Source organism: Girardinichthys multiradiatus, chromosome 11 (assembly GCF_021462225.1).
Source record: "Girardinichthys multiradiatus isolate DD_20200921_A chromosome 11, DD_fGirMul_XY1, whole genome shotgun sequence".
In the NCBI taxonomy this organism is placed as follows: Eukaryota; Metazoa; Chordata; class Actinopteri; order Cyprinodontiformes; family Goodeidae; genus Girardinichthys; species Girardinichthys multiradiatus.
Window position 1 is genome coordinate 26,589,454 of NC_061804.1, and position 26,358 is coordinate 26,615,811.

The 26,358-nt window shown below is 41.7% G+C and overlaps 1 protein-coding gene and 1 long non-coding RNA gene across 3 annotated transcripts; one reads left to right on the top strand and one right to left on the bottom strand.

Annotated features, from left to right (window-relative positions):
* LOC124876547 lies at window positions 1–9,289 on the top strand. Of its 2 annotated transcripts, XR_007040321.1 has the most exons (5): window positions 1–90; window positions 1,153–1,563; window positions 1,669–1,793; window positions 6,361–6,577; window positions 7,460–9,289. It is a non-coding gene; the product is annotated as an uncharacterized LOC124876547 (long non-coding RNA). The 2 variants fall into 2 exon arrangements; XR_007040320.1 differs by lacking the exon at window positions 7,460–9,289 and having other exon boundaries at window positions 6,361–6,622.
* Window positions 8,534–25,828, bottom strand: ywhag1 (3-monooxygenase/tryptophan 5-monooxygenase activation protein, gamma polypeptide 1). Its single transcript, XM_047379432.1, has 2 exons — window positions 25,582–25,828; window positions 8,534–10,709 (listed from the first exon to the last, which is right to left on the bottom strand). The coding sequence occupies exons 1-2, from the start codon at window positions 25,666–25,668 to the stop codon at window positions 10,053–10,055; spliced, it is 744 nt and encodes a 247-aa protein (XP_047235388.1). The 5' UTR covers window positions 25,669–25,828; the 3' UTR covers window positions 8,534–10,052.
* Between the last annotated feature and the right edge of the window lie 530 nt (window positions 25,829–26,358).

Below are 26,358 nucleotides of genomic sequence, written 5' to 3' on the forward strand. Positions count from 1 at the left end.
GTCGCAGGGTAATCAACCCAAGCTGCTGCTACTGAGAATACAACCTGCTTTTAATCAGAGCACTGCACAGGGGTTTGAGCACTCTGTAAGGTAATCACTCTTTTATTTAGGGATTTTATTTAAGGATTTAAGAATTGGTGGAGAATTTTTATCTGTTGATGTTGGTGCCAAAGGCCAATAGTTTTTCAAAAGAAACTATACTTTGAAACAATTGCAAATCGTTTGGCTTCTGTGTTCTTCTAGACTAAATTTAACTGCTCAGTGTAGTGACATGAAATTTGACCCTCAGTTCGATGAGAAATTTGACCTTACTACAAACTAAACAAGGAAAAATGTGCAAACTGTGAATATGTCACTTTGATTTGTTAATGTACATCCTCTGACAGAATTATCACAGGATGTAATAGAATTTGCGTCAATAATATCAAACAAAACTTTAACTGTACAAAGAAATAAATTAAAATGAGCCAAATAAAAAAAAAAAAACCCAAAGGTCAAGAGAATTACTTTTTAAACAAGTATCTACATAAAATAATGCTATGTTATTAGTCTGACAGCATTCCTTATTGTTTTATTTTATTTGTTGTTAAAGAAAGCCCGCCTTGACAGTGTCAACTAACTCTTAACTGATATCTTCATCCTTTTAAAATCTAGGTTTTACTTTTGGATCCACTTTGATTTATTTTTTCTCTCGCTCTTATTTTAATCAAGCACTTTAGTGAGATGTAATCGTCACAATTCTTACTCCATACAGACGGGTTTTCTAAATCTGGATAAAATTAACATGCATTCACTAAAATCTGTGTGGGACATTTAACATTACTTAAAAACAAAATCTCAATAACAAGGTATTGCAACTGTATTAAAAGCCTATTTGTTTGGCATCACGTTGCTGGCATTAGCATTCACCTGGTAAGGCTATGTTTGATTTGTCTCAGAAGTCAGAACTCGGATCTGGGAATGATAGCCCACCTGAATAGAGTATGTTTTAGCTGCAAATCAGAAAATCAGTGGTAATTGATGTTGTTGTGACACTTGTGACATGGAACCCAGTATTTTTCTGACCCACATACAGAATGACACAGACTTCAGAATGGAGGTAAAGGAGTGTTTATTCTCAAAGAATAAAATCAGGAACCTAATGTGTTGCAGAACTTCAGCAAGCGAGGTTTGACTGGATCTGGAGGCAGAGAACACTATTAATTGGAGCAACGGGGCAACAGCGTGATTAAGTCCAAACTGTAGTAAACAGCGGAGAGCTTACTGTGGTCGGATGGGAAGATGGAGTTTTCGAGGAGGGGGAGGTTGACCTGGGCAGCGGGGTGAGGCGTGGTAAGTGGCCTCCAGAGTTTGTGGCAGGAGCCAGACTGAGGGGGATCTTGGGATACCACAAGGAGAACATTGGAGAGCGGACAGGCAGAGAGTCAAGGGAGCAAAGGGGCAACTTGAATGCGGTCTTGCAGTTGGTCCAACAGAAGCTGTCTTGGAGGATTCTGGCCAAGGAGGGATCCACGAGACTTCTTAGAGGAAGGCAGCAACCTTGGAAGGAGTAGAGAACTTCTGGTGAGCGAGGCTTGGGAGGTGTGTGTGTGTGTGTGTGTGTATATATATATTCAACAAAGAATTTAGACTCTTGTTAAAAGGACTAGGCTTATATCTACTGGGTAGGTTAAGCATCAGGCGAAGATGGACTGTCTCACTGCTCCTTATATCTCCCACAACCTGATGAGTAGAAAGCCAGCAGGTGTGCAGCCTGGTGCCTGGAACCATGCCCCCGACGAGGCTCCTCTCAGGTAGAAAGACATTCATATCCAACACACCCACACACACCAGGAACCATGACAATACATGCATAATAATAATGTATTTCTCTTCATTTTATGTTTGCAAACACTGCAGGAAGATGTTTGCAAATAGAGTTTGTACAAAACTGTGTGCCACAGGTTTAATGAGACAAAAACTGTCTGTAGTGGCCATTAATAGTTAGGATCTGTAGTGTTAATTCAATGCAATTCAGTTCAATTCAAAAATACTTTTTTAATTCCAAAGGGAGGAATGGCCTCCCCGATCTGAATCCGAGTGGTGTTTTGTTATTGGACTTCTGTGCTAGTCACGGATTGTCCATAACGAACACCATGTTCAAACATAAGTGTGTCCATCAGTGCACTTGGCACCAGGACACCCTAGGCAGGAGGTCGATGATCGACTTTGTTGTCGTATCATCAGACCTTCGGCCGCATGTTTTGGACACTTGGGTGAAGAGAGGGGCTGAGCTGTCCACTGATCATCACCTGGTGGTGAGTTGGATCCGCTGGAGGAGGAGAAAGCCGGACAGACTCGGCAGGCCCAAGCGCATAGTGAGGGTCTGCTGGGAACGCCTGGCGGAGCCCTCGGCCAGGGATGTATTCAACTCCCACCTCCGGGAGAGCTTCGACCAGATCCCGGGGGATGTTGGAGACATAGAGTCCGAGTGGACCATGTTCTCTGCATCTATTGTCGATGCTGCTGCCCATAGCTGCGGCCGTAAGGTCTGCGGTGCCTGTCGTGGCGGCAATCCCAGAACCCGGTGGTGGACACCGGCAGTAAGGGATGCTGTTAAGCTGAAGAAGGAGTCCTATCGGCTGTGGTTGGCTTGTGGGACTCCTGAGGCGGCTGACGGGTACCATGAGGCCAAGCGTGCTGCGGCCCGGGCTGTGGCAGAGGCAAAAACCCGGGCCTGGGAAGAGTTCGGTGAGGCCATGGAGAAGAACTACCGGTTGGCCTCGAAGCGATTCTGGCAAACCGTCCGGCGCCTCAGGAGGGGGAAGCAGTGCTTTGCCAACACTGTTTATAGTGGGGGCGGGAGACTGCTGACCTCGACTGAGGACATTATCGGGCGGTGGAAGGAGTACTTCGAGGATCTCCTCAATCCTGCCATCACGCATTCCGTGGTGGAAACAGAGGCTGGGGACTCGGGGTTGGACTCTTTCATCACCCAGGCTGAAGTCACCGAGGTGGTTAAAAAGCTCCGCGGTGGCAAGGCTTTGGGGGTGGATGAGATCCGCCCTGAGTACCTCAAGTGTCTGGATGTTGTAGGGCTGTCATGGTTGACACGCCTCTTCAACATTGCGTGGCGGTCGGGGACAGTGCCTCTGGACTGGCAGACTGGGGTGGTGGTCCCCCTTTATAAGAAGGGGGACCGGAGGGTGTGTTCCAACTACAGGGGGATCACACTCCTCAGCCTCCCTGGTAAGGCCTACGCCAGGGTATTGGAGAGGAGAGTCCGACCGATAGTCGAACCTTGGCTTCAGGAGGAACAGTGTGGTTTTCGTCCCAGCCGTGGAACACTGGACCAGCTCTATACCCTCTACAGGGTGCTCGAGGGTTCATGGGAGTTTGCCCAACCGGTTCACATGTGTTTTGTGGACCTGGAGAAGGCATTCGACTGTGTCCCTCGTGATGCCCTGTGGGGGGTGCTCCAGGAGTATGGAATCGGGGGCCCTTTATTAGGGGCCATCCGGTCCCTGTACGAGCGGAGCAGGAGTTTGGTCCGCATTGCCGGCACTAAGTCGGACCTGTTCCCAGTGCATGTTGGACTCCGGCAGGGCTGCCCTTTGTCGCCGGTCCTGTTCATAACTTTTATGGACAGGATTTCTAGACGCAGCCAAGGGCCGGAGGGGGTCTGGTTTGGGGACCAGTAGATTTAGTCTCTTCTTTTTGCGGATGACGTGGTCCTGCTGGCCCCCTCTAGCCAAGACCTACAGCATGCGCTGTGGCGGTTCGCAGCCGAGTGTGAAGCGGCTGGGATGAGGATCAGCTCCTCCAAGTCCGAGGCCATGGTACTCGACCGGAAAAGGGTGGCTTGTCCTCTTCAGGTTGGAGGGGAGTTCCTGCCTCAAGTGGAGGAGTTTAAGTATCTCGGGGTCTTGTTCACGAGTGAGGGAAGAATGGAGCGGGAGATCGACAGACGGATCGGTGCAGCTGGGCACTCCCTTAGAGATAGGGTGAGGAACTCGGCCATCCGGGAGGAGCTCGGAGTAGAGCCGCTGCTCCTCCACATTGAGAGGAGCCAGTTGAGGTGGCTCGGGCATCTATACCGGATGCCTCCTGGACGCCTTCCTCGGGAGGTGTTCCAGGCACGTCCCACCGGGAGGAGGCCCAGGGGACGGCCCAGGACACGCTGGAGGGACTATGTCTCTCGGCTGGCCTGGGAACGCCTTGGGCTCCCCCTGGAGGAGGTGTCTGGAGAGAGGGACGTCTGGGCGTCTCTGCTGAGTCTGCTGCCCCCGCAACCCGGTCCTGGATAAGCGGAAGACGACGAACGAACGAACGAATCCCAATGGGAAGTTAAATGTTATTGTAGCTCATATTATGCCATTTTAGATGCTGATGGCTGTGGGCAGGAAGGATCTCCTGTAGTGGTCTGTCTTACAGCAGATCTGAAGAAGCCACTGACTGAAGACACTCTGTTGTTGTAGGACAGTCTCATGAAGAGGATGCCTAAGGGTTCTCCATAATTTTCTTCATTTTATACAGAACCCTTCTTTAATATAAAGGTCCTTCTCAAAATATTAGCATATTGTGATAAAGTTCATTATTTTCCATAGTGTCATGATGAAAATTTAACATTCATATATTTTAGATTCATCGCACACTAACTGAAATATTTCAGGTATTTTATTGTCTTAATACGGATGATTTTGGCATACAGCTCATGAAAACCCAAAATTCCTATCTCACAAAATTAGCATATTATTAAAAGGGTCTCTAAACGAGCTATGAACCTAATCATCTGAATCAACGAGTTAACTCTAAACACCTGCAAAAGATTCCTGAGGCCTTTAAAACTCCCAGCCTGGTTCATCACTCAAAACCCCAATCATGGGTAAGACTGCCGACCTGACTGCTGTCCAGAAGGCCACTATTGACACCCTCAAGCAAGAGGGTAAGACACAGAAAGACATTTCTGAACGAATAGGCTGTTCCCAGAGTGCTGTAGGCACCTCAGTGGGAAGTCTGTGGGAAGGAAAAAGTGTGGCAGAAAACACTGCACAACGAGAAGAGGTGACCGGACCCTGAGGAAGATTGTGGAGAAGGGCCGATTCCAGACCTTGGGGGACCTGCGGAAGCAGTGGACTGAGTCTGGAGTAGAAACATCCAGAGCCACCGTGCACAGGCCTGTGCAGGAAATGGGCTACAGGTGCCGCATTCCCCAGGTCAAGCCACTTTTGAACCAGAAACAGCGGCAGAAACGCCTGACCTGGGCTACAGAGAAGCAGCAATGGACTGTTGCTCAGTGGTCCAAAGTACTTTTTTCGGATGAAAGCAAATTCTGCATGTCATTCGGAAATCAAGGTGCCAGAGTCTGGAGGAAGACTGGGGAGAAGGAAATGCCAAAATGCCAGAAGTCCAGTGTCAAGTACCCAAAGTCAGTGATGGTCTGGGGTGCCGTGTCAGCTGCTGGTGTTGGTCCACTGTGTTTTATCAAGGGTCAATGCAGCTAGCTATCAGGAGATTTTGGAGCACTTCATGCTTCCATCTGCTGAAAAGCTTTATGGAGATGAAGATTTCATTTTTCAGCACGACCTGGCACCTGCTCACAGTGCCAAAACCACTGGTAAATGGTTTACTGACCATGGTATCACTGTGCTCAATTGGCCTGCCAACTCTCCTGACCTGAACCCCATAGAGAATCTGTGGGATATTGTGAAGAGAACGTTGAGAGACTCAAGACCCAACACTCTGGATGAGCTAAAGGCCGCTATTGAAGCATCCTGGGCCTCCATAAGAACTCAGCAGTGCCACAGGCTGATTGCCTCCATGCCACGCCGCATTGAAGCAGTCATTTCTGCAAAAGGATTACCGACCAAGTATTGAGTGCATAACTGTACATGATTATTTGAAGGTTGACGTTTTTTGTATTAAAAACACTTTTCTTTTATTGGTCGGATGAAATATGCTAATTTTGTGAGATAGGAATTTTGGGTTTTCATGAGCTGTATGCCAAAATCATCCATATTAAGACAATAAAAGACCTGAAATATTTCAGTTAATGTGCAATGAATCTAAAATATATGAATGTTAAATTTTCATCATTACATTATGGAAAATAATGAACTTTATCACAATATGCTAATATTTTGAGAAGGACCTGTATTACTAAATGGCTACTTGTGTCATGATTTGAAGGTGTTTGAGTTTGGTTTTGGACCTTGTTCATGATTGCTTAGGTTTTCCATGGCGCTTTAGTTCATTTCCTTTAGGTTTAGCTTCTTGTTCTGATTATGGTGCATTCTAGTTCTGTTACTTTAAGATTTATTCTTTGGTTTCATTGTCATTGTTTCTTTGCTTAGACCAATCATGTTTTTTTTTTTTCCACAGCAATCAGCGTCATTCAGTCCACCTGCACCATCCCAATCAGTCTCACTGTTTCAACCGGTTTGCTCCTCACTGGTTTATTCTGTTGTCCATGCCTGTTTGTCATACCAAGCCTGTCCATGACTGTGTGTAATGTTAAGCCAAGCCTGTTTATGTCCTCAACTGCTGCCACGTCAAACCTGTGCATGTTCATACCAACATCTGCTACCTCCAGTCTGCTGTGAGTTTTCTCTTTGTTTTTTATTAAACCTTTTTTTTTATCTCACCATGCTTCTCCTGCCTGCATAATGGTTCTACCCCGAAAGCCACCACTCTGGCAGCTTGGAGCCCTTCCCATTCTTAGTCCTGACTTCAGGAGTTTGTTCTCAGTGTATTTCAAACACAGCGTAAATGTAAAGTCTCAGGGAAAAGCTATTGTCCACTATTTATTAGCTTTAACAGCTGAAGGATATTTAAAGGTCCAGCATGTGGAATTTTGAGAGTTCTACTGAAATAAGAAGCTAATTTCTACTACCCAAATCTGCAAGTTTTCTGCCAAACCTGTAAGAGTAAATAATGCTTCAAAATGCTAAAGGATGGGTGTGTCCCTTTAAGATTTTCTTTCAGCAAATTGGAGAGAAAGGGCATGCAAAGAGTCTATGGAAATAAATGGAAGATTTTGAATCTAATGTGCCAAAATTTTGTCTCAGGTAGTAAGAGCAGCCGCAGAATCTTTTAACGCCTTCTCATACACCAGATAAACTGCCAGTCGGTCTACTGCTACTGGTGTTGGTGATTTTTACCATTTTCAATAATATATTGGCAGAATGTATCCCAGAAAACAACTTGGGGCACACAGGTACTGATATGAAAAATTACTCTAAGACAATATTTTCTCTATTTCTACAATTTAATACAGTAAGCCCACTCTGAATACTTTGTCTTTACAAACCTATAAAGTAGCAGTCATGCAGTTTTCTTCTCTCCTCTTCAACAAGGAAAGGTCAATGACAAACTGAGAAGGTCTGCATTCTGTTTTTAGCAATATTATTTTAAACTAAACCCACACAGAATGCTTTTCTATTAACTTTTTTTGAACTACTCAAAGACTTTGCCTCCATAGGCTTGGTGATCCCCCAGACTGCTGCTGAGGTGTACCCCATCTGCATGCTGGCAGCAGTACCATTATTTCCCTTTCACCAGTGTGGCAGCCATGGATTCTATCAGTGCACGACTTGTACAAGTAGGTCATAAATTTAAATGTGAAATTTAATTTAAAAGTTAAGAACTCAAACTGGTAAACTGGTAATCATGTGTAATGTATATGTTGGGAACAAACATCTTTGACATGCCTCCCTTTGCTGTGCAATTATCTATCTAATCTATTATTTCTTCTTCTCAACTTCAAGGTTTGTGTTTTTGTTTGTCTTGTGTAAACAACGCTGGTTAGACTCCCTTGCAAAATAACCTGAAAATAGTCCTTAGTTTAGAGATGCAAATCAGATACCATCTCTATTAGCTAGTTGCAGTGAATTGCCAGACTTTCTTACAGTGCTTACACTGTGTATAACACTGGGAAACTTCCCACTCCCCACTGTCTGATAATGTGTAAGTGCAATTGAAAACTCAAACCGGGTGCAACTTACTTAACTTTTTAATTTTTTTTATTTGGTTGAGCCCCATGCCATCCTTCTGGGCTGTGCAACCCTGGGCAGTGACCCATATCATCTATTTTAAAAGCCACCAGCAATCACAACAGAATCATATTTATGCATGTTTAAATAACTTGATCTTAAATCTTTGAGAATTAGGCACAGTTCCTGCCTTTTATATGACAAATGGGAAATAACTATTTAATATTTTGCTTTCATTTCCGATATTATATCTAAAGTATGTTTCGGATTATGATTAATAAAAAATAATGATAATACCAGTAATAAAAGATTATTTTCTGAAACCACTTTTCTCTACTGCAAATACTTCTGAATATTTACTTTCTGTATGCAGGATGTCAAAGTTTTATACTGCAGGTCTCAACGGTAAAATCCACCAACTAACAAACAGTATGTACCTGCATATGAATAACAATGATCTGCCAGTCTATGATATTCAGAATGAGCTGAAAACATATTCTGAACAAAATGTAGTAAGAACTACAACTCCCCCTTTCACCAAGAAATGCATGTCACCATAGCGATGTCTGTAACAGATCAATTTATTGTTAACAATCACTGTTTTGGTATAGCGCACTTCAGCGAATGGAGTAAAGAAAACACAGATTAAAAGAAGGTCTAGCTAACAATAGTAACAAAAAGGAAATAAATAGAAAATTATCTGATTAATGTCTAATAATTCCAGGTTCATATGAATACATAACATCTACAGTATAAGTTAATTAATTGAAGCTACTGTATAAATACATCACCAGCATGCACAATATTGTTTTAAGGAGAATATTGGAGTGGTTATCATCTCACACTGAAGAGACAGTATAGTAGGCAAATGCATTTCCTTGACCAAGAAGAAACTGAAAACAAAGTTAATCACAAACCTCAAATCTGCTTGTACAGCTTCCAATTTAACAATGTGTGTGCTCTGCTCACAAATAGTTCGTTACTTAGGTTTGTGGTTCCGGGTAACTTTTCAGAGATCCTGTCGAATCGTAGTAAAGACAGCATTGCCTGGAGGCGGATTTTCAGTCAGTGTTCTTTGATTTCGTTTTGTTCATCTGGATCAAATTGTTTCCCATAAACACAAGGAGCCAATCGATGATGTTACAGTAATGACAATACTGACAATAAGAGTTAGGTGTCCAAAAACAGGTCATTTATTTAAGAAAGCACATCAGCACATGAGAGGGACAAGCTGCACTATGTTTTTTTTTTTTTTTACTGTATGAGTTTGCAGTTTTAGTCACAGTATGACTGACTGTGTGACTGAGCTGGACACATACCCGACACAAAGCAAACAAACAGAAACCATTATTTATTTTCTATGTCTTCACACAAAAACAACCTGCTTGTCACTCAGCCATCACCGCTGCGGTGCAACTAAAGATGTCAGTACATTTCTTTGAAGGTATGCCACCACGCCTAACATCCCTAACGAGCCCACGTTCCTCCCTGGAACCCATCTACTCTCTCACTCACTCTCACTCAGTCTGTCTCTCTCACTAAGCAAGGCCATGACATTCAAGGTTGCGCTAATTTTCTTGCTGCTCAAGCATCGAGAAGTGAATTTCTGAATGCACCTCCCTATGCCAAACGCATTAAGACAGCTCAGCTTCATTTGCACGATTAGATCAGTCTCTGGTGGGTGTGAAGGTGACTGAATCCTCGTTTTTCACACTGCAGTGGGCGACGTACCACTTGTGATCTAAGTTGGTATTCTGACAAATGCTGCAGAGGCTGTTGTGGAGGGAGTTTCATTCTTGGGTGTTTTTCTTTTGTTTTTTGATAATCATGGCATATTTCTCTAACTAAACACTTCTTCCCTCCTACTATTTTTTCGCCTTTAATTTGTGGAAAAATAAAGAACAGCAGCCACATCGGTACTATGGGCTAAAAAGGCGGCCGATGTTCCACCAACCCCACCCCACCCTCCTATTTTTTGTTTGATTTTTCTTTTAAATTAACAACTTTTAACAATTACTATTTTTGTCATCATTTGTGAGCGCGCGTGTTGTGTTGATTTGGCAGAATGAGGTTTTGGACTTTTTAGTTGTTGCCCTCGCCACCCTCATCGTCCTGCTGGTCGCTCGTCCACAGCGTCAAGTTGTCTCGTAGCAGCTGCATGATGAGAGTGGAGTCTTTGTAGGAGTCCTCGTTGAGGGTGTCCAGCTCTGCGATGGCGTCATCAAAGGCGGTCTTTGCCAGGTGGCATGCCTGCTCGGGGGCGTTCTGGATCTCGTAGTAGAAGACAGAGTAGTTGAGAGCCAGGCCCAGACGGATGGGGTGGGTGGGCTGCATGTGCTCCTTGCTGATCTCGTGGGCTTCGCTGTAGGACTTCTCAGAGGACTCCACAACGGAGGCTCTCTTCTCGCCTGTCGCAACCTCGGCCAGGTAACGGTAGTAGTCACCCTTCATCTTCAGGTAGAACACCTTACTCTCATGCTGCGTTTCATTGCAGTTCTTGATCAGGAAGTTGTCTAGGAGGTTGAGCACGTCCTGGCAGACGGCCTCCAGCTCCTTCTCGATCTTTTCCCGGTAGGCCCGCACCATCTCGATCTTCTTCTCGTTGCCGTCAGCTGACGTCTTCTGCTCAATGCTGGAGATGACACGCCAGGACGAGCGTCTTGCTCCAACCACATTCTTGTAGGCCACGGACAGGAGGTTCCTCTCCTCATTGGAGAGCGGTTCATTCAGCTCTGTTACCTGAAAGAAAGAAGGCAGACAAACATGCAGATGTTAACCTTTGTGGTGTAATGTGAAAAGAAATCTTGCTAATATTGAACAGCTTTATTGACCTATTTTTGGACACCTTGTCTCCCTATTTTGTAAAATAGGGAGACAAGAGGTCCATGATCACTCTGGATGAACTGCAGAGATCTACAGCTGAGGTGGGAGAGTCTGTCCATAGGACAACAATCAGTCGTACACTGCACAAATCTGGCCTTTATGGAAGAGTGGCAAGAAGAAAGCCATTTCTCAAAGATATCCATAAAAAGTCTCATTTAAAGTTTGCCACAAGCCATCTGGGAGACACACCAAACATGTGGAAGAAGGTGCTTTGGTCAGATGAAACCAAAATCGAACTGTTTGGCCACAATGCAAAACGATATGTTTGGCGTAAAAGCAACACAGCTCATCACCCTGAACACACCATCCCCACTGTCAAACATGGTGGTGGCAGCATCATGGTTTGGGCCTGCTTTTCGTCAGCAGGGACAGGGAAGATGGTCAAAATTGATGGGAAGATGGATGGGGCCAAATACAGGACCATTCTGGAAAAAAACCTGTTGGAGTCTGCAAGAGACCTGAGACTGGGACAGAGATTTATCTTCCAACAAGACAATGATCCAAAACATAAAGCCAAATCTACAATGGAATGGTTCACAAATAAACATATCCAGGTGTTGGAATGGCCAAGTCAAAGTCCAGACCTGAATCCAATTGAGAATCTGTGGAAAGAGCTGAAGACTGCTGTTCACGAACGCTCTCCATCCAACCTTACTGAGCTCGAGCTGTTTTGCAAGGAAGAATGGGCAAGAATTTCAGTCTCTCGATATGCAAAACTGATAGAGACAAACCCCAAGCAACTTGCAGCGGTAATTGCAGCAAAGGTTGGCGCTACAAAGTATTAACACAAGGGGGCTGAATAATATTGCACGCCCCACTTTTACGTTTTTTTGTTAAAAAAATAATTAAATTTCATTCCACTTCACAATTGTGTCCCACTTGTTGATTCTTCACAAAAAAATTTGAATTTTATATCTTCATGTTTGAAGCCTGAAATGTGGCAAGAGGTTGACCAGTTCAAGGGGGCCGAGTACTTTCGCAAGGCACTGTGTGTATATATATATATATATATATATATATATATATATATATATATATACATATATATATATATATATACCTGTCATTTTAGTGTGGGAGGTTTCATGGCTAAATTGGACCAGCCTGGTAGTCAGTCTTCATTGATTGCACATTGCACCAGTAAGAGCAGAGTGTGAAGGTTCAATTAGCAGGGTAAGAGCACTTTGCTCAAAATATTGAAATGCACACAACATTATGGGTGACATACCAGAGTTCAAAAGAGGACAAATTGTTGGTGCACGTCTTGCTGGCGCATCTGTGACCAAGACAGCAAGTCTTTGTGATGTATCAAGAGCCACGGTATCCAGGATAATGTCAGCATACCACCAAGAAGGACAAACCACATCCAACAGGATTAACTGTGGACGCAAGAGGAAGCTGTCTGAAAGGGATGTTCGGGTGTTAACCCAGATTGTATCCAAAAAACATAAAACCACGGTTGCACAAATCACGGCAGAATTAAATGTGCACCTCAACTCTCCTGTTTCCACCAGAACTGTCCGTCGGGAGCTCCATAGGGTCAATATACACGGCCGGGCTGCTATAGCCAAACCTTTGGTCACTCATGCCAATGCCAAACGTCGGTTTCAATGATGCAAGGAGCGCAAATCTTGGGCTGTGGACAATGTGAAACATGTATTGTTCTCTGATGAGTCCACCTTTACTGTTTTCTCCACATCCGAGAGAATTACGGTGTGGAGAAGCCCCAAAGAAGCGTACCACCCAGACTGTTGCATGCCCAGAGTGAAGCATGGGGATGGATCAGTGATGGTTTGGGCTGCCATATCATGGCATTCCCTTGCCCCAATACTTGTGCTAGATGGGCGCGTCACTGCCAAGGACTACCGAACCATTCTTGAGGACCATGTGCATCCAATGGTTCAAACATTGTATCCTGGAGGCGGTGCCGTGTATCAGGATGACAATGCACCAATACACACAGCAAGACTGGTGAAAGATTGGTTTGATGAACATGAAAGTGAAGTTGAACATCTCCCATGGCCTGCACAGTCACCAGATTCAAATATTATTGAGCCACTTTGGGGTGTTTTGGAGGAGCGAGTCAGGAAATGTTTTCCTCCACCAGTATCACATAGTGACCTGGCCACTATCTTGCAAGAAGAATGGCTTAAAATCCCTCTGATCACTGTGCAGGACTTGTATATGTCATTCCCAAGACGAATTGACGCTGTAATGGCCGCAAAAGGAGGCCCTACACCATACTAATAAATTATTGTGGTTTAAAACCAGGTGTTTCAGTTTCATTGTCCAACATTTCATTGTATGTGCAGCTGCGATGCTCACAACTCTTTTTGACATTTTCCTTAGATACTGGTGTAGCTGAAGATCACATGGTGTATGCTACTGTGTCAGTAGAAAGGCGATGATGTAGTGTGATTGAAATTTGTATATTCTTATGCAAAATTTAAACAGACGGCAAAAACATTAAGTGTGATGAGGGTTTGAATGTGTATCCCTCAGTGACCATAAAGATGTCAAAATGAACATTTCAAATGAAAAAAAACAACAACTTTGATTCTGTTATATTCTACTTCAACAAAGTAGGACAAATGACCCACCCACATTATTTTTCTTGGGTTTAATAATCCACATGCAGCATGCTGAACACATGGTGAAGCTATAATGTCTTTTTAGAGGACACGAACACAGCGGACAGCTTAAACCTCCAATAATGGAAACAAGTCCCTTAGAACCTGCAGGAGTATGGCTTTAATTTTACTCAAAAAGTACACAGTATCTGTTCATCCTTGTTCCGCTGACTAGAATGGTCTCTGTTGATACAAACGTGTATATCTGATGAACACAACATATCTTACAACCATCTACACCCTTCAACCTCTGCAAGCCTTTGTACTTTATGATACATAAGGAAGATGTCAATCTGAGTTGTACTTAAACTGTAAAGGGGGGAGGGCAAATAGCAAGCTGTGTTGCAATCTAGTTTCCATGGTAACTGCAAAATCTGCTTTGTTTCTGAGGGCCTCTCTATCTCTGAAGGAGATAGTGGCCACAAGCTGCTGAGAGAGTCGATGATGATGTGGTGAATGCTGTAGCATGGTGGGTGGGGATCAGTGAGACTGGTGAAACCACAAGCAACCTTTTCCACTCAGTCACTGCCTTTCCAGTCATATAACAGGACCTGAAGAAGTCTGGCTGGTTTAGAAAGGTTCAAGAGTAAGCCAATACAGCAAAGAACAAACTCAGGAAAACAACTTGGAGGCATACTTCATTAATAACCTCAACAAAAATCTGATTGAGTGACATTCTACAGTAAAATTTCATTTAGTTTATCGCAAAATGTCTTCAAGATCAACAGAGAGCAGTTTTAGGACATACCACCACTGTGCTACTGAACTCCCTTTTTGATCAAGTTTTGAATATTTATGTTCACCAGATGATGAGCATATATTTTTTGTATCTAGGGGTTGCACTAACCACCTGGTGACCAGGACAATTTAACAATTCAACCAACTTAACCAGCGAGCGATTCCTCTGACAATTAAAAAGAAAAAACATACCGTGGAACTTTTTACTGAAAGAAGACCATTCAAAGTTACTCTTGCGTTCAAAAGGCTGCCACGGCAGAGCAGGTGTTGACACTATTTGAAGACTGCTTGTTCTCCCTAAGCACGCATGGGGTTTTTTCTGGGTGCTCTGGTTTCCTCCCACAGCACAAACCTGCATGTTAAGTCAACTAGAGACTATAAATTGCTGTTAAGCAATTTGTGAAAGTAAATAGTTGTTCCTTATGTTGTGTAGGCTCTGTGATGGACCGAGTACCTGTCCAGGGTGTACTCCAACTCTAATCTACAGATCGCTGGAGAACAGCATCAGGGTCCTAAAGAGAATTAAGTAAATCATTGAATAAACGTTTAAAGGGAGTCTGGGGAACTCTGTATAAGGCAACTTTAAGTAGGCTTTATTTTTATATACGAAAAACACACATCTATCCTGGCTAAACATGCTAACTGGAAAAAAAAGATGTCTATGATGTTTGGTATGTAATCCAATCTTTGTTTTAAAAGAATGATACGTACAGGTCATTCTCAAAATATTAACATATTGTGATAAAGTTCATTATTTTCCATAATGTAATGATGAAATTTTAACATTCATATATTTTAGATTCATTGCACAATAACTGAAATATTTCAGGTCTTTTATTGTCTTAATACGGATGATTGTGGCATACAGCTCATGAAAACACAAAATTCCTATCTCACTAAATTAGCATATTTCATCCGACCAATAAAAGAAAAGTGTTTTTAATACAAAAAACGTCAACCTTCAAATAATCATGTACAGTTATGCACTCAATACTTGGTCGGGAATCCTTTGGCAGAAATGACTGCTTCAATGCGGCGTGGCATGGAGGCAATCAGCCTAACTCGTTGATTCAGATGATTAGGTTCATAGCTCGTTTAGAGACCCTTTTAATGATATGCTAATTTTGTGAGATAGGAATTTTGGGTTTTCATGAGCTGTATGCCAAAATCATCCGTATTAAAACAATAAAAGACCTGAAATATTTCAGTTAGTGTGCAATGAATCTAAAATATATGAATGTTAAATTTTCATCATTACCTTATGGAAAATAATTAACTTTATCACAATATGCTAATATTTTGAGAAGGACCTGTATATCCATTTAACTATAGAGCTGCATTATCTGTCTTCTCTCACCACTGCATGTTACATCTGATCCTCCTGATTGGTGAAAAATCACAGCAGGAAGGGTATTTTATCTGTAGTGTTAAAATAAAATAAATGATTTCATGATCGAATACATCTAATGATAAATCAGAGTTGTTTTCTCACTGTGTTGCTACTGTTTAATACTAACAACTCTGTATTACAGTGTCATGCTATTTTCTATTCCAATATATGTTTTATTTCTAATACTAGGGGAAAAGTTGCAAACATTGAACTGCCAATTACGATTGCTAACTTACATTAAAATATTGCATAAAAAAATAAAGAATGAAAGCTTATCCAGAGTAATGGTTGCTGAAAATAATTATAGAAAAATGTGCCTTTAGCAGCTTGCCTATTCATTTATGCAGATTAAATAACTAAATCTTAAACAAAAAGGCACAGACTTCTGACATCCTCCTACAAGAGTAAAATGGTCTTTTAGACATAAAAACTTTGGTATTTAGCTAAATTCACCAACAGCTTTGCAAGAAGAATAGCTCTGAAACTAAGTGAAGAGTCCACCATAGAGACATGCAATCATAAACACATACCCTGAGGCAATTTAGAGTGGCAGATGAAGCTAACATTCAGGAGGAAGCCAGAGTATTTGGAGAAAACCCATGCATGCACTGGGAGACCATGCAAACTCAGAGCTGAAGCTCCTTGGGACCCCTGGCCAGATTCATATCCTACACCATCCTGCTAATTGTAAAAGTTTGGATTCTTGAGTTTCTGATAACTTGACCACCACTCAGGGCTGAACAAGCTGAAAATCATCAATTCCAGTCATTTCTAGTTGCATCTTTGACTGTAATCCTTTTTCAGTTTTAAAAAGCAATAATCAACCACACATTCTCCATTTCAAGACTATGCAGGTTGAAGAGGAACAAGGTACTTTGTAAGTGTAAAGCCCTAAAACCTTATCAATGTATGCTACATGAGACTGGTTGAGAATGTGTGTTGTTACTGTATTATATCTTTCTGGGCAGCCATTTTTAACAGCCTTATGTTGCTCCCAGAATCTTTTGCACTGTTCTCTGTTCTTCTGTTGATGTAAACATTCTAGTCTGGTAATCCCATATTCTTTTTTCCATATCTACCTTCATTTTTAAATGTAACATAGCAAAACCATTGCTATGCTTTGTTTTTCCCAGCTATATTCAACATAGCAGGCTCAGCATAGGTTCTCGCAGAGCTTTAAAGGGTTGTTTGTTCATCTAAGGACTGTTTCTCCTCAAGATGTTGTAAAAAATTATATAACTGTCATAAATATGCTGACCTTTGTACTGAAAGTGTAAGGAAATGCAAACAATAAGAAGGTACAAATTGCATAACATTTAAGGAGAAAGTCCTTAATTAACCCTTCTTCATTCATTGTTCCTGAATCACTGTCTCAGCACTCCTTTACCTCAACCCATCAAAAAGCAGTTAGAGCCGCTGATTTACCCTGCAGCAAATGTAACCAGCAAGTATGGGTCAGCTCTGTAGAAACAGAGATCAGGGAAACAATGCCTGAACAACTGATCAGTACAAACATGGATGGCTTTGTTTCAGAGGCCCCAACGGAAGCAGCGGTGCAGGGATGACAATGGAGCTCTGTTCACCCATGCAGCTCATCAATCGTGCCTGCTCTGCTGTGACTCATCCCTACCCTGGATAGTCAAACTTCCAAACATCTGCATGCTAGTGCAAACAAAGGTCAGGCAGGACAATCAATAGCTTCCTCTATGACAAACCTCTGCATGGCCCTTAATGTGAGTGAGCCCTGTAGCGTCTAAGTGGGAAGCCTCCATATATTTTCATTTAATGTTTCTCTCCACATAATGAAGGCTTGCCACAATCCCACAGATCCTCTTCTTTGTGTTCCATGCGTTCCCTCTTTCTTTTCTTGCTCAATTGCTCTCGCACCCTCTTCTCCTCTAACCTGATGTGACACCCCCCCCGCCAACCCCCTTTCAAGCAGTGGAGCACAAAGGCACCAGGGACGACCTGACGTGAATGGGGTTACCTGAATAAGCCACAAAGAGCTTGGTGGTAAGAAGAAGGTTCTCTACCTCCTTGTTGCTAGGATACCGCATGCAACGGTAATTTTTGCTGTGATTACAACTAATGTTTGAGTCAAACCATAAAGGGCTTGTTCATTAAACGAAGGAACGCCTAATTACCCCACTGGATTGGGTTAGAGGAAGGTGTTCCTATTTGCTAGAGAGTGTGCATCCCATCATACAATACAGAGCTACAGGCTATATTCATATCTATTTTTTTTTTTTTTATCTGTTGCTTTGAAGGTAGAGAATCAGGCTTTCTGGTGTACTATATGTAACATATATATTCCAACCATGCATATAGAGAAAGTGATTTTGGACCATTGCTCTTTGCACAATCTCCCTTGATCATCCCCACTCCTGGGTTCTCTTTTATGCTCTCTTCCCTTTAGATCAGCACACGGGTTTTCTATAGGATTTAGGTTGAATAAGGAAGGCCATGGGAGGAAGTTTTTTGTTGGTTTGGCCAAGTCTTTCAGATTATCCTTTTGAAGGACTTAATGACCACCCTTTTTAAGTTTTCTTGTGGAGTCTACTGGATTTTTATTTAAAATGTCCTGGTATATCTAAGAGAATATCTAACAATCCCACAGCATCCCCGATCCTCCACCATACTTAACAACTGGCATTAGGTGCTTTTCTACATATTCATCCAGTTTTTTCTACACCAAAACCACCAGGACTGAAAAACCCAAATATAGGACTTACGTATGCTTTGGCACAACAGTTGTCTCCAGACCGCCCTCTTGTCTGTCCTGCTGCCAGTCCTGGCTGGCATGGCGGGTGAGCCTTGGTTGGTGGGGTTTTGTAAGCTGGTGTAACACCCCCCCCCCCCCGGGGGGGGGGGAAATAAAAAATGTAATATTTAGGCTGCTGCACAGAAGTCATCAACTACTATTTGCAAGTCCCTAGAATCCCAGGGAAAAATATTTCAGTTACATTTATTTTAGAGGGATTTTAGGGATACCAATAATCTGGAGATTGTAATGTTTCTCCCTTTGAATGCTGCTTTAATAAAACTATGTATATTTTGGCTTTTACACATCAAAGTTGTCCATGTCTGTATGTTGGTTAATAAAGCCACATGCCTGCAAGATGGGCTTCACAGTTTCCATGGTATCAAGAGGAAAGATGCACAAGTATTTATTTAGTAGGGGTACTGAATTTATGCATGTTATAATGATAAAAAAGACATCAGCCAGTGTATTTATAGTGACTACTCTTGTGATTGGTTTGGGTAGGTGTGCCAGGGAAATGCCATACGATGCCTCAATTATTTCCACTCCTGCCCTTAGTGACTGAGTTTGTGTATGAGAAAAGAAAACAAAGACAAATAAGCTGCCGGTAAACCACTGCATAAGGAAGTTAGGACTAGATCCTATCAAATAAACTTGATGGTGTGTATGTAGGTGGAAACAATGAGTGGTTTTCATAGTACTTTGTGACTCACCACTGAGTCAAAGCTAATCCCAAGCCTTTGCTCCTTCCTGGAAAAAAACTGGCTGTTTTTCAGAGTGAGATTTAGGAGTTGCTCTGTCTAACGAAGGAGGAACTAGAAGTCTGACACGTCCCATCGCCCAAAGACTGAATGGACTGAAAGAAGCTTCATTTTTACTGATAGGAAACCTGTACAAAAAATGTAATTAAATTTAGGGTGCTAAATAAATTTAATAAAGCTTCATATCATGGGTACATAAATAACAGATGTGGCTACTAACAGAAGCAATCACAGACACCAAATGAGACTTCTGTGTTACACAGCACTAGTGCAAGGAAATTACAGGAGCTTTAAACTGAGAAAAACAATGCAGGTACAGCTGGTTGAAAGATGAAAAGGAATCTCCTTTTTTACAATTCTTATTTGCTATCATATTTTGCTTTTATAGTTTACATGATTGTGATAATGTATGCATTAATATTAATATTATAATTTAGATTTCGGGATGACAACAGCAGGATGTAACTAAGAAAATGTTTTCATTTTACGTTTTCTTTTCTACACTGGAAAAACTGTTTGGCATCATGGTAACAACAGACATTTCCTATAGGCACACAGACATGCTTTTAACTTAAATGAAATTTGGGGGAAAAATGATAAATTATGGGCTTATTTGAATTTAAATTAATCAAATTAATACATTAAATTAGCAATGACAAATACATTGTTAATGTAGTTATTTATGACAATGGATTGTCTTCTAAAATGTTCTCATTTGATCAGAGATTAAATAAAGCTATCTAACCTATTCTTCTTGTATTCAACAGGTGCATGTATACTGCTGTGCAAGTTCTGTCAATATTTATTCGAAATGCACTTATTAATTGCCAAATGATCAAATACTGGAAAATATGACATTTTTTATATTTTAAAATCATCTAGACTGAAAGCATCTAATTAATTGAGTCTATAAATGCATCAACCAACCAACAGCAGTTTAATCACCTTCAGACAAAGCTTTGGAGCATATACATAAAAGGAGGATAATCTTGTGATTCCTTTATTTGATGTTAGATTCTAAACTGCTATTTCTAATAAAGAACTCGCAGTGCTATTGTTTTTTATGTGTTATTGTCCAGAGGAAAAAAGAAATCAGAATTGGCAGGTCAGACCTGGAAGAAAACCCGAAATTGGTATCAGCTAGGAAAAATTTGATCGGTGCACCTATAGTTTTTAATGATGCACCAAGCAAAATCTTTCTATTTCCTGTTCATTAAACACATCAAAACTGAAAACACACACTTTTTCTGTGTTTAAACACATCAACAAAACACAATGCCAAACTTTGAGTAAAAAAAAAACTCATTCAAATCCTTTGATGCATAAATGTGGATTGTGTTCCACAAACTAATACACACATTAAGGAACCTGGAGCACTCATGTTCTGTTTTGGTCAATGCTAGTTATATTAAATTGTTTGATTAAAACTACAATTATGTGTTACTGTAAAGGTCATACTTTAAAGAAAAACAGAAATTGGTATCAACCAGTAAAAGCCTAATCGGAGCATCTCTAAACGTTATTTTCTTTATTTCTTATTTTTAAGATATGTTTGGTGTTAAATTGAAATAGCTGTTATGTTAGAGTTAAGAGAAGATATAAAATGTCATGGATCATGACCCTCCTCATATCTCCCTGAACTGACGTCATCTCCTATAGTATGAATGATACTATAATCCTGCAACCATTCCACAGTGAACAATGCTGAGCATTCACACCCGCTTGCTCTGAACAAAGTATTTTTAGCATCCTCAACATATGTGTTGACTCTGGAATATCAGTCAAATCTGCTGTAGATATATATTTATATATGCTGACAGTATGATTTAATATGTGGAAACAAGTGAAAGTTTCCATAAATAAAACATGTATTTGTCCTTGATTTGCAGCCTAAATATGCCTGACTGTAAGTAGTTTTATTGATGTATGTATCTGAAACCTAATCAACACATTGATATAATCTCATATAAATCATTATATAATGTATGCAGCACAACAAATCTGTTAATGCACCAAGAAAAACTTAAGTATGTGTGTGGCTCATTAAATATGATGGAAATCCTGGCTATCTGGGACATGTAGTTTTTTAGACAAAGCTCTCCAACAGAGTATGTTTGTGTGAGAGAGAGAGCAATAATTCAAACTAATTGAGTCTGCACATTTAAACAGCATTCAAGCAATGTTGGTAAATGCTGGATGGATGCTTGGATCGAGCTGGTAATTGTCAGACAAACCGAGAATCTAGTCACTGAGTGAGTGAGTGAGTGTATACCAAATAGAAAAATAAGTAAGAGCATGAAATGAAGCCTTGTGATAGTAATAGTGTAGTTCCTGTGCATCATCTCACTGTAACTCTGTGGTCCAGCAGTCTTTTGCACAGAGCAGTAGCTGCATCCTGCCATCTGCGCGAACAGTGAAGGGGTCCTAAAGCGAACGTATGTGTACAAATGAAAGGCATCATTTATTAATTTGCATTACATTTAGTTCCTTGTGATGTCTGCAAATAATGATCAATAACAGAAAACTGGTCTGAGCCTTCAAAAGGACGAATGGGGTCAAATGATGGTAATGCCAGGGACACGCTTTTAACACAACTTGGGAAAAACAATCCTTTGACACTGCACATAAATCGGCTCTGACAAGTCTGTAATATAGTTAGCACAGTGAAGGGTTGCTGCTCTTTGACCATGTGGATAGTATGATGTAATAGTTTAATTAGACATGCATAGTGCCGTACTGAATGCTTTTTATATAGATACACTGTCAAGTGCACTCAGCAAAACTGGATTGAAGTGGAACAGGGGTTTTACAGTAACACAGAGTTGCACCAAACAATAGACCAGAGATCGAAATTAGCCAATTATTTAATGATCAACAGCATGCACTTTTTAAAGCTTAATAAAAACCTAATAAAGGCTAGGTGCAAGTGCTTTGATGCACAAATGGGCTACGCTGGGTGATTCTTTCATTTTGTTGTTAGTTTCTAAACTACTAACCCTATCAGAGAACCTGTAGCATATTTTTTGTGTGTTTAATCGGTAACAATTGAAGTCAGTAGTTCTGACCTGAAATAAAAAATGAAATTTGTATCAGCCTGGAAAACCTGATTGCTGCAATAAAACTATAACAAACAGCAGCACCAGGATGTCCAGTGAATACTCGTTCCTTAACCTGAACCTTTAGAGCCAATGTCACTGATAAGTTATACTGCATATGTCACTCTGCTGATTGTATGGTAGTCCTGTTATCAATTGATCTCAGTGCCAAATCTTTTTAATACTGTAATGTTTTGAGTATTTAAACTTAATCTCATTGATGGATGTTGTGATTTTCTGTTGGGAAAAGTTGAATTTAAAGGGATAGTTCACAATTTTTGAAGGGGGATTATGTCAAAAGGTTTTAAGCAGTTAATAACTGAGTAGATAACACTTTAGCCGGGTGCTAAAGCTAACAGCTAGTTCAAGAAGACCTAAGACCAAAGCAGGACTTCTACCATCTTGAGACAGCTCATCCTAAAACACATTGCAGTTTATACTATGAATATGTAAACCATTGTCACATTTGCATTGGAAGGTTATCTACAAAGAAGACAATGATTATTTGCATGGGAAACGGAAGTAGGAGGCAGTGCGCCATCAATGATCTTCCTGTGTAAAACACACACTGAGTACATATAATGTAAATCCTTCCCAGTCTGAATAAGTACATCGTAGAAGAGTAAAGCAATAGAAATACCAGTAAAACAGCTTTCATATCAGCTGTTTTAATAGTTTTGGTTTTTACACTACTTTTATGGTGTGCACGTGTTTCACACAGGAGTATGATCGGTGACACGCCAGTTCCAGACCCCATTTCCAGTGTAAATAATTATAAGCTTCTGTGTTCATAACCACCCAATGTCAACACAAAAAGGGTTTATGGGTTTATAAAATGGAGTTCTCATAAACCTTTCTGACTTTTTTTTTTTTTTTTGATTTGACTGTTTTAAGATCGTAGAAGTTTACTTTGGTCTTTGGTCCCGCTCAGACTAGCTGTTAGCTTCAGCCTCCGGGAAAAGATTTTGCTGCATTTAAAGAAAGTTGGAAAACCATTGGGATGTGCTAATTGTTATGCAACTAACTGCTAGGCTAATAATGTATTTTTTCCATTTTATATGCTTACACAGAACAGGATCATAAATGTTCATAAATTGTTAAGTATAAGTTGTTTAACAGTGCTATGTTTCCCAGTGGTTTAACAAGACATCAACCATCTAAAAAAGTACTAACAATTAGTTTATACCTGTTTAATCATAGTTCCAGGCTAAGGTTGTATTTCAAACTAGGAACTGGGAAAAATCAAATTGATCCAAATAAAATTAATCATTTTACGAACCGAAGATCATCTAATACAGGTAAGACAACGTCTTATAACCTTTTAACAGAACCCTGCTTTAAAGCTCTGAGTTGTGAGACCACATTTAGGTTTATCAAACTGATCGATGCAGGTTGACATTTGACTTTACTCCTTTAAATAGTGAACATAGAAAAGTTATAAGAAATCATATCGCTCAAATCAAATACAGTTGGCTGTTTAAGACAAAAAAATAGTTAAATTACTGATGCTGCAAAAGCATGACTGTAGATGACATGCTGATCTGAGATTTGTTCCACTCAGACCTTATAAGAGCAGTGGTTAAAATCCACAGCAGCCCATTCTCACCCATTTTGGTTGGGCTTGGTTCTAATCATTTGTACTTCTCCCTGAAAATGAGTGAGCAGGGAGGGTGCAACTCCATGTTTCACCACCCTGGTTATTTGGCTGCAGTGGCAAGGGATTCCCTTCAAACGAAGGGCGAGGCAGCAGACACGCCCCGTTGCCCTGTGGTGCAGAGAAACTAGCTGGGTGAGGGGCAGCTCTGTCCCTCTGACTCGGCATAAATGGGAAGGGGTGGAGCAGGACCCCTGCTGGCATTACCACTACAGGCCAGTCCTGGAGAGAAGCATGGACTTTGCCACTCACAACTAATTGCGGACTCCTGGAAGCCTGAGTTGATGTATATGCTGTATATTATTCTATTTTGTGTATTATTTTATTTAACATCACCTTGTTTTGTTAATAACTGAACTCTGATATCACAGCCTCTGTCATGTAAATGTGAAAAAGGTTTGCATCTCCAGATGGTCCAGGACAATGTGCGTTCACCACAGTAAAAGGGGGTAACAGTAGAGAGCTTGCAGAGGAGTATTGTGAACATTACTTTAGAAATTTAGCTGTGGCACAGAATTTCCTCATTTCTGTCCACTCATATAAACTTAGTGTCCATGCACGCTCAGAAAAGGGTGAGCAGCAGCCTTTGTGAAGCTGGTGTAGAAAGCTGCATGTGAAATGGTGCACTACGGGCGGGCCTGTGCTGCATCCTGGCAGATGCTGCGGCACGCCTCTGTGTGGGAACCAGCTGGAAGAGGAGGTCCGGGACGCAGGGATGCGGCTGCCGCACAGCACCTTCAAAAAAAAAAAAAAAAGGCGCTAACGAGAGGGGAAAAAGGCTGCACTGAGATAAATCTGGAGAAAAGGCGTCGGTCCACCGACTCCCATGTCTGACAGGTTTCTCTGTTCTGCGCAAATCGATTGCGAACAACCTTCAGCCTGCATTGCCCTTACACTATGCGCAGAATGTTCAGCGACCACGGAGTTCTCCGCACTATCCAGCTAAGACAATAGCGGCTTTTTAAACTAAATTGAAGGCTCATTATGTCGCGTTAAAACCGGAACACGAGCATCACATCATCATGGTACCACCTATAGCTCGCCCTCTCTTGCAATAGTATGCGCATCTTTTGATTGGATCCTTTTGATTCCCTTTCTCTGCAAAAGAAAAAAAAAATCATCAGGAGAGGCAACGATCACACCACCTCTACTGCTTAGCATGTGCATTTTGCTCCCCGAGTGCGCTGAAATGACAGAAGCTTGGCCGTGTATGTGAAGGATCTTGGTGAAAAGGCACCGCCCCAAAATCAAACAGTCCGCATTCAGTCAGCCACAATCCACCACAGCTCAGCGCCAACAAAAAGCCGCAGATTTACTGTAAATCGCTGATTTTAATCTCATTATATCAGATCAGATCACTGATATGCAGAAGAGATGGGTTTTGGGGGAAGAGAACATGGACTGGCCTTTTTAGCCCTGTACAATGTGGTGTGTTCCCAGATCTGATTTTAGCTGTGATTTACCGCTCTCTGCGCTAAGTCTTTCTCATAAAGGCGCTCCTCAATCTTAAATTTCATTGACCAATTCTGATAGGCTTATCCGGTTAGGTGAAAAGGTGCCAGAGCGCGGTGGGCGGCGTCCTCGGGGCTCGATCAACCAGTTTTTGGACATTTCTCTTAAACATGCCGGGCATGCCGGGTATATATCGCACAAAATGAGACTGAAAGAAGAAAGGTCATTCCAGAAGAGGGCTACTTACCGATTTCATGGCAGCTGCCATATCATCATACCTCTCCGCCTGCTCGGCCAGCCTGGCTTTCTGCACCAATTGCTCACGGTCTACCATTTTAGAGGCCGGTTGTGGTGCTGCCCGGTGTATTCTTCGTAGGTGAGAGTCTTAATGTGGATGTTTGAACGTGTAACGGTGCCGGGAGCTGTCGCCGCAGCTGCTGCCTGCTGTCTGTGTGCCTGCCGACGGGACACCCCTCCCCCTACGCGAGCACTTTCCCTGGCTGGTGTCACCACCCAAAAAGGCGTGTCCACATGGAGCGATGTAAAGAGCCAGGCAGCTGAAAGCCAAGGAAAAGTACAGCCCTCCACCGAGGCTCCTCACACCAACATTATCTACGTTTTATTCTAATAGGAATGTAAAGCCTAGTCCGGTTAAATAAATTCACTTGATACAAAATTAGGATACAAAATTATTAATTAAATTCAAATTCAATTCAAATTCAAAAATACTTTATTAATCCCAAAGGGAAATTAAATGTTGTTATAGCTCATATTATGAAGGTTTCCTCAAAGAGCCGTTGTAGATGCTGATGGCTGTGGGCAGGAAGGATCTCCTGTAGCGCTCAGTCTTACAGCAGATCTGAAGAAGCCTCTGACTGAAGACACTGTTGTTGTAGGACAGTCTCATGAAGAGGATGCTCAGGGTTCTCCATAATGTTCTTCATTTTATGAAGAATCCGTCTTTCCACAATGATCTCCAGAGGTTCCAGAGGAGTCCCCAGAACAGAGCCAGCCTTTTTTATCA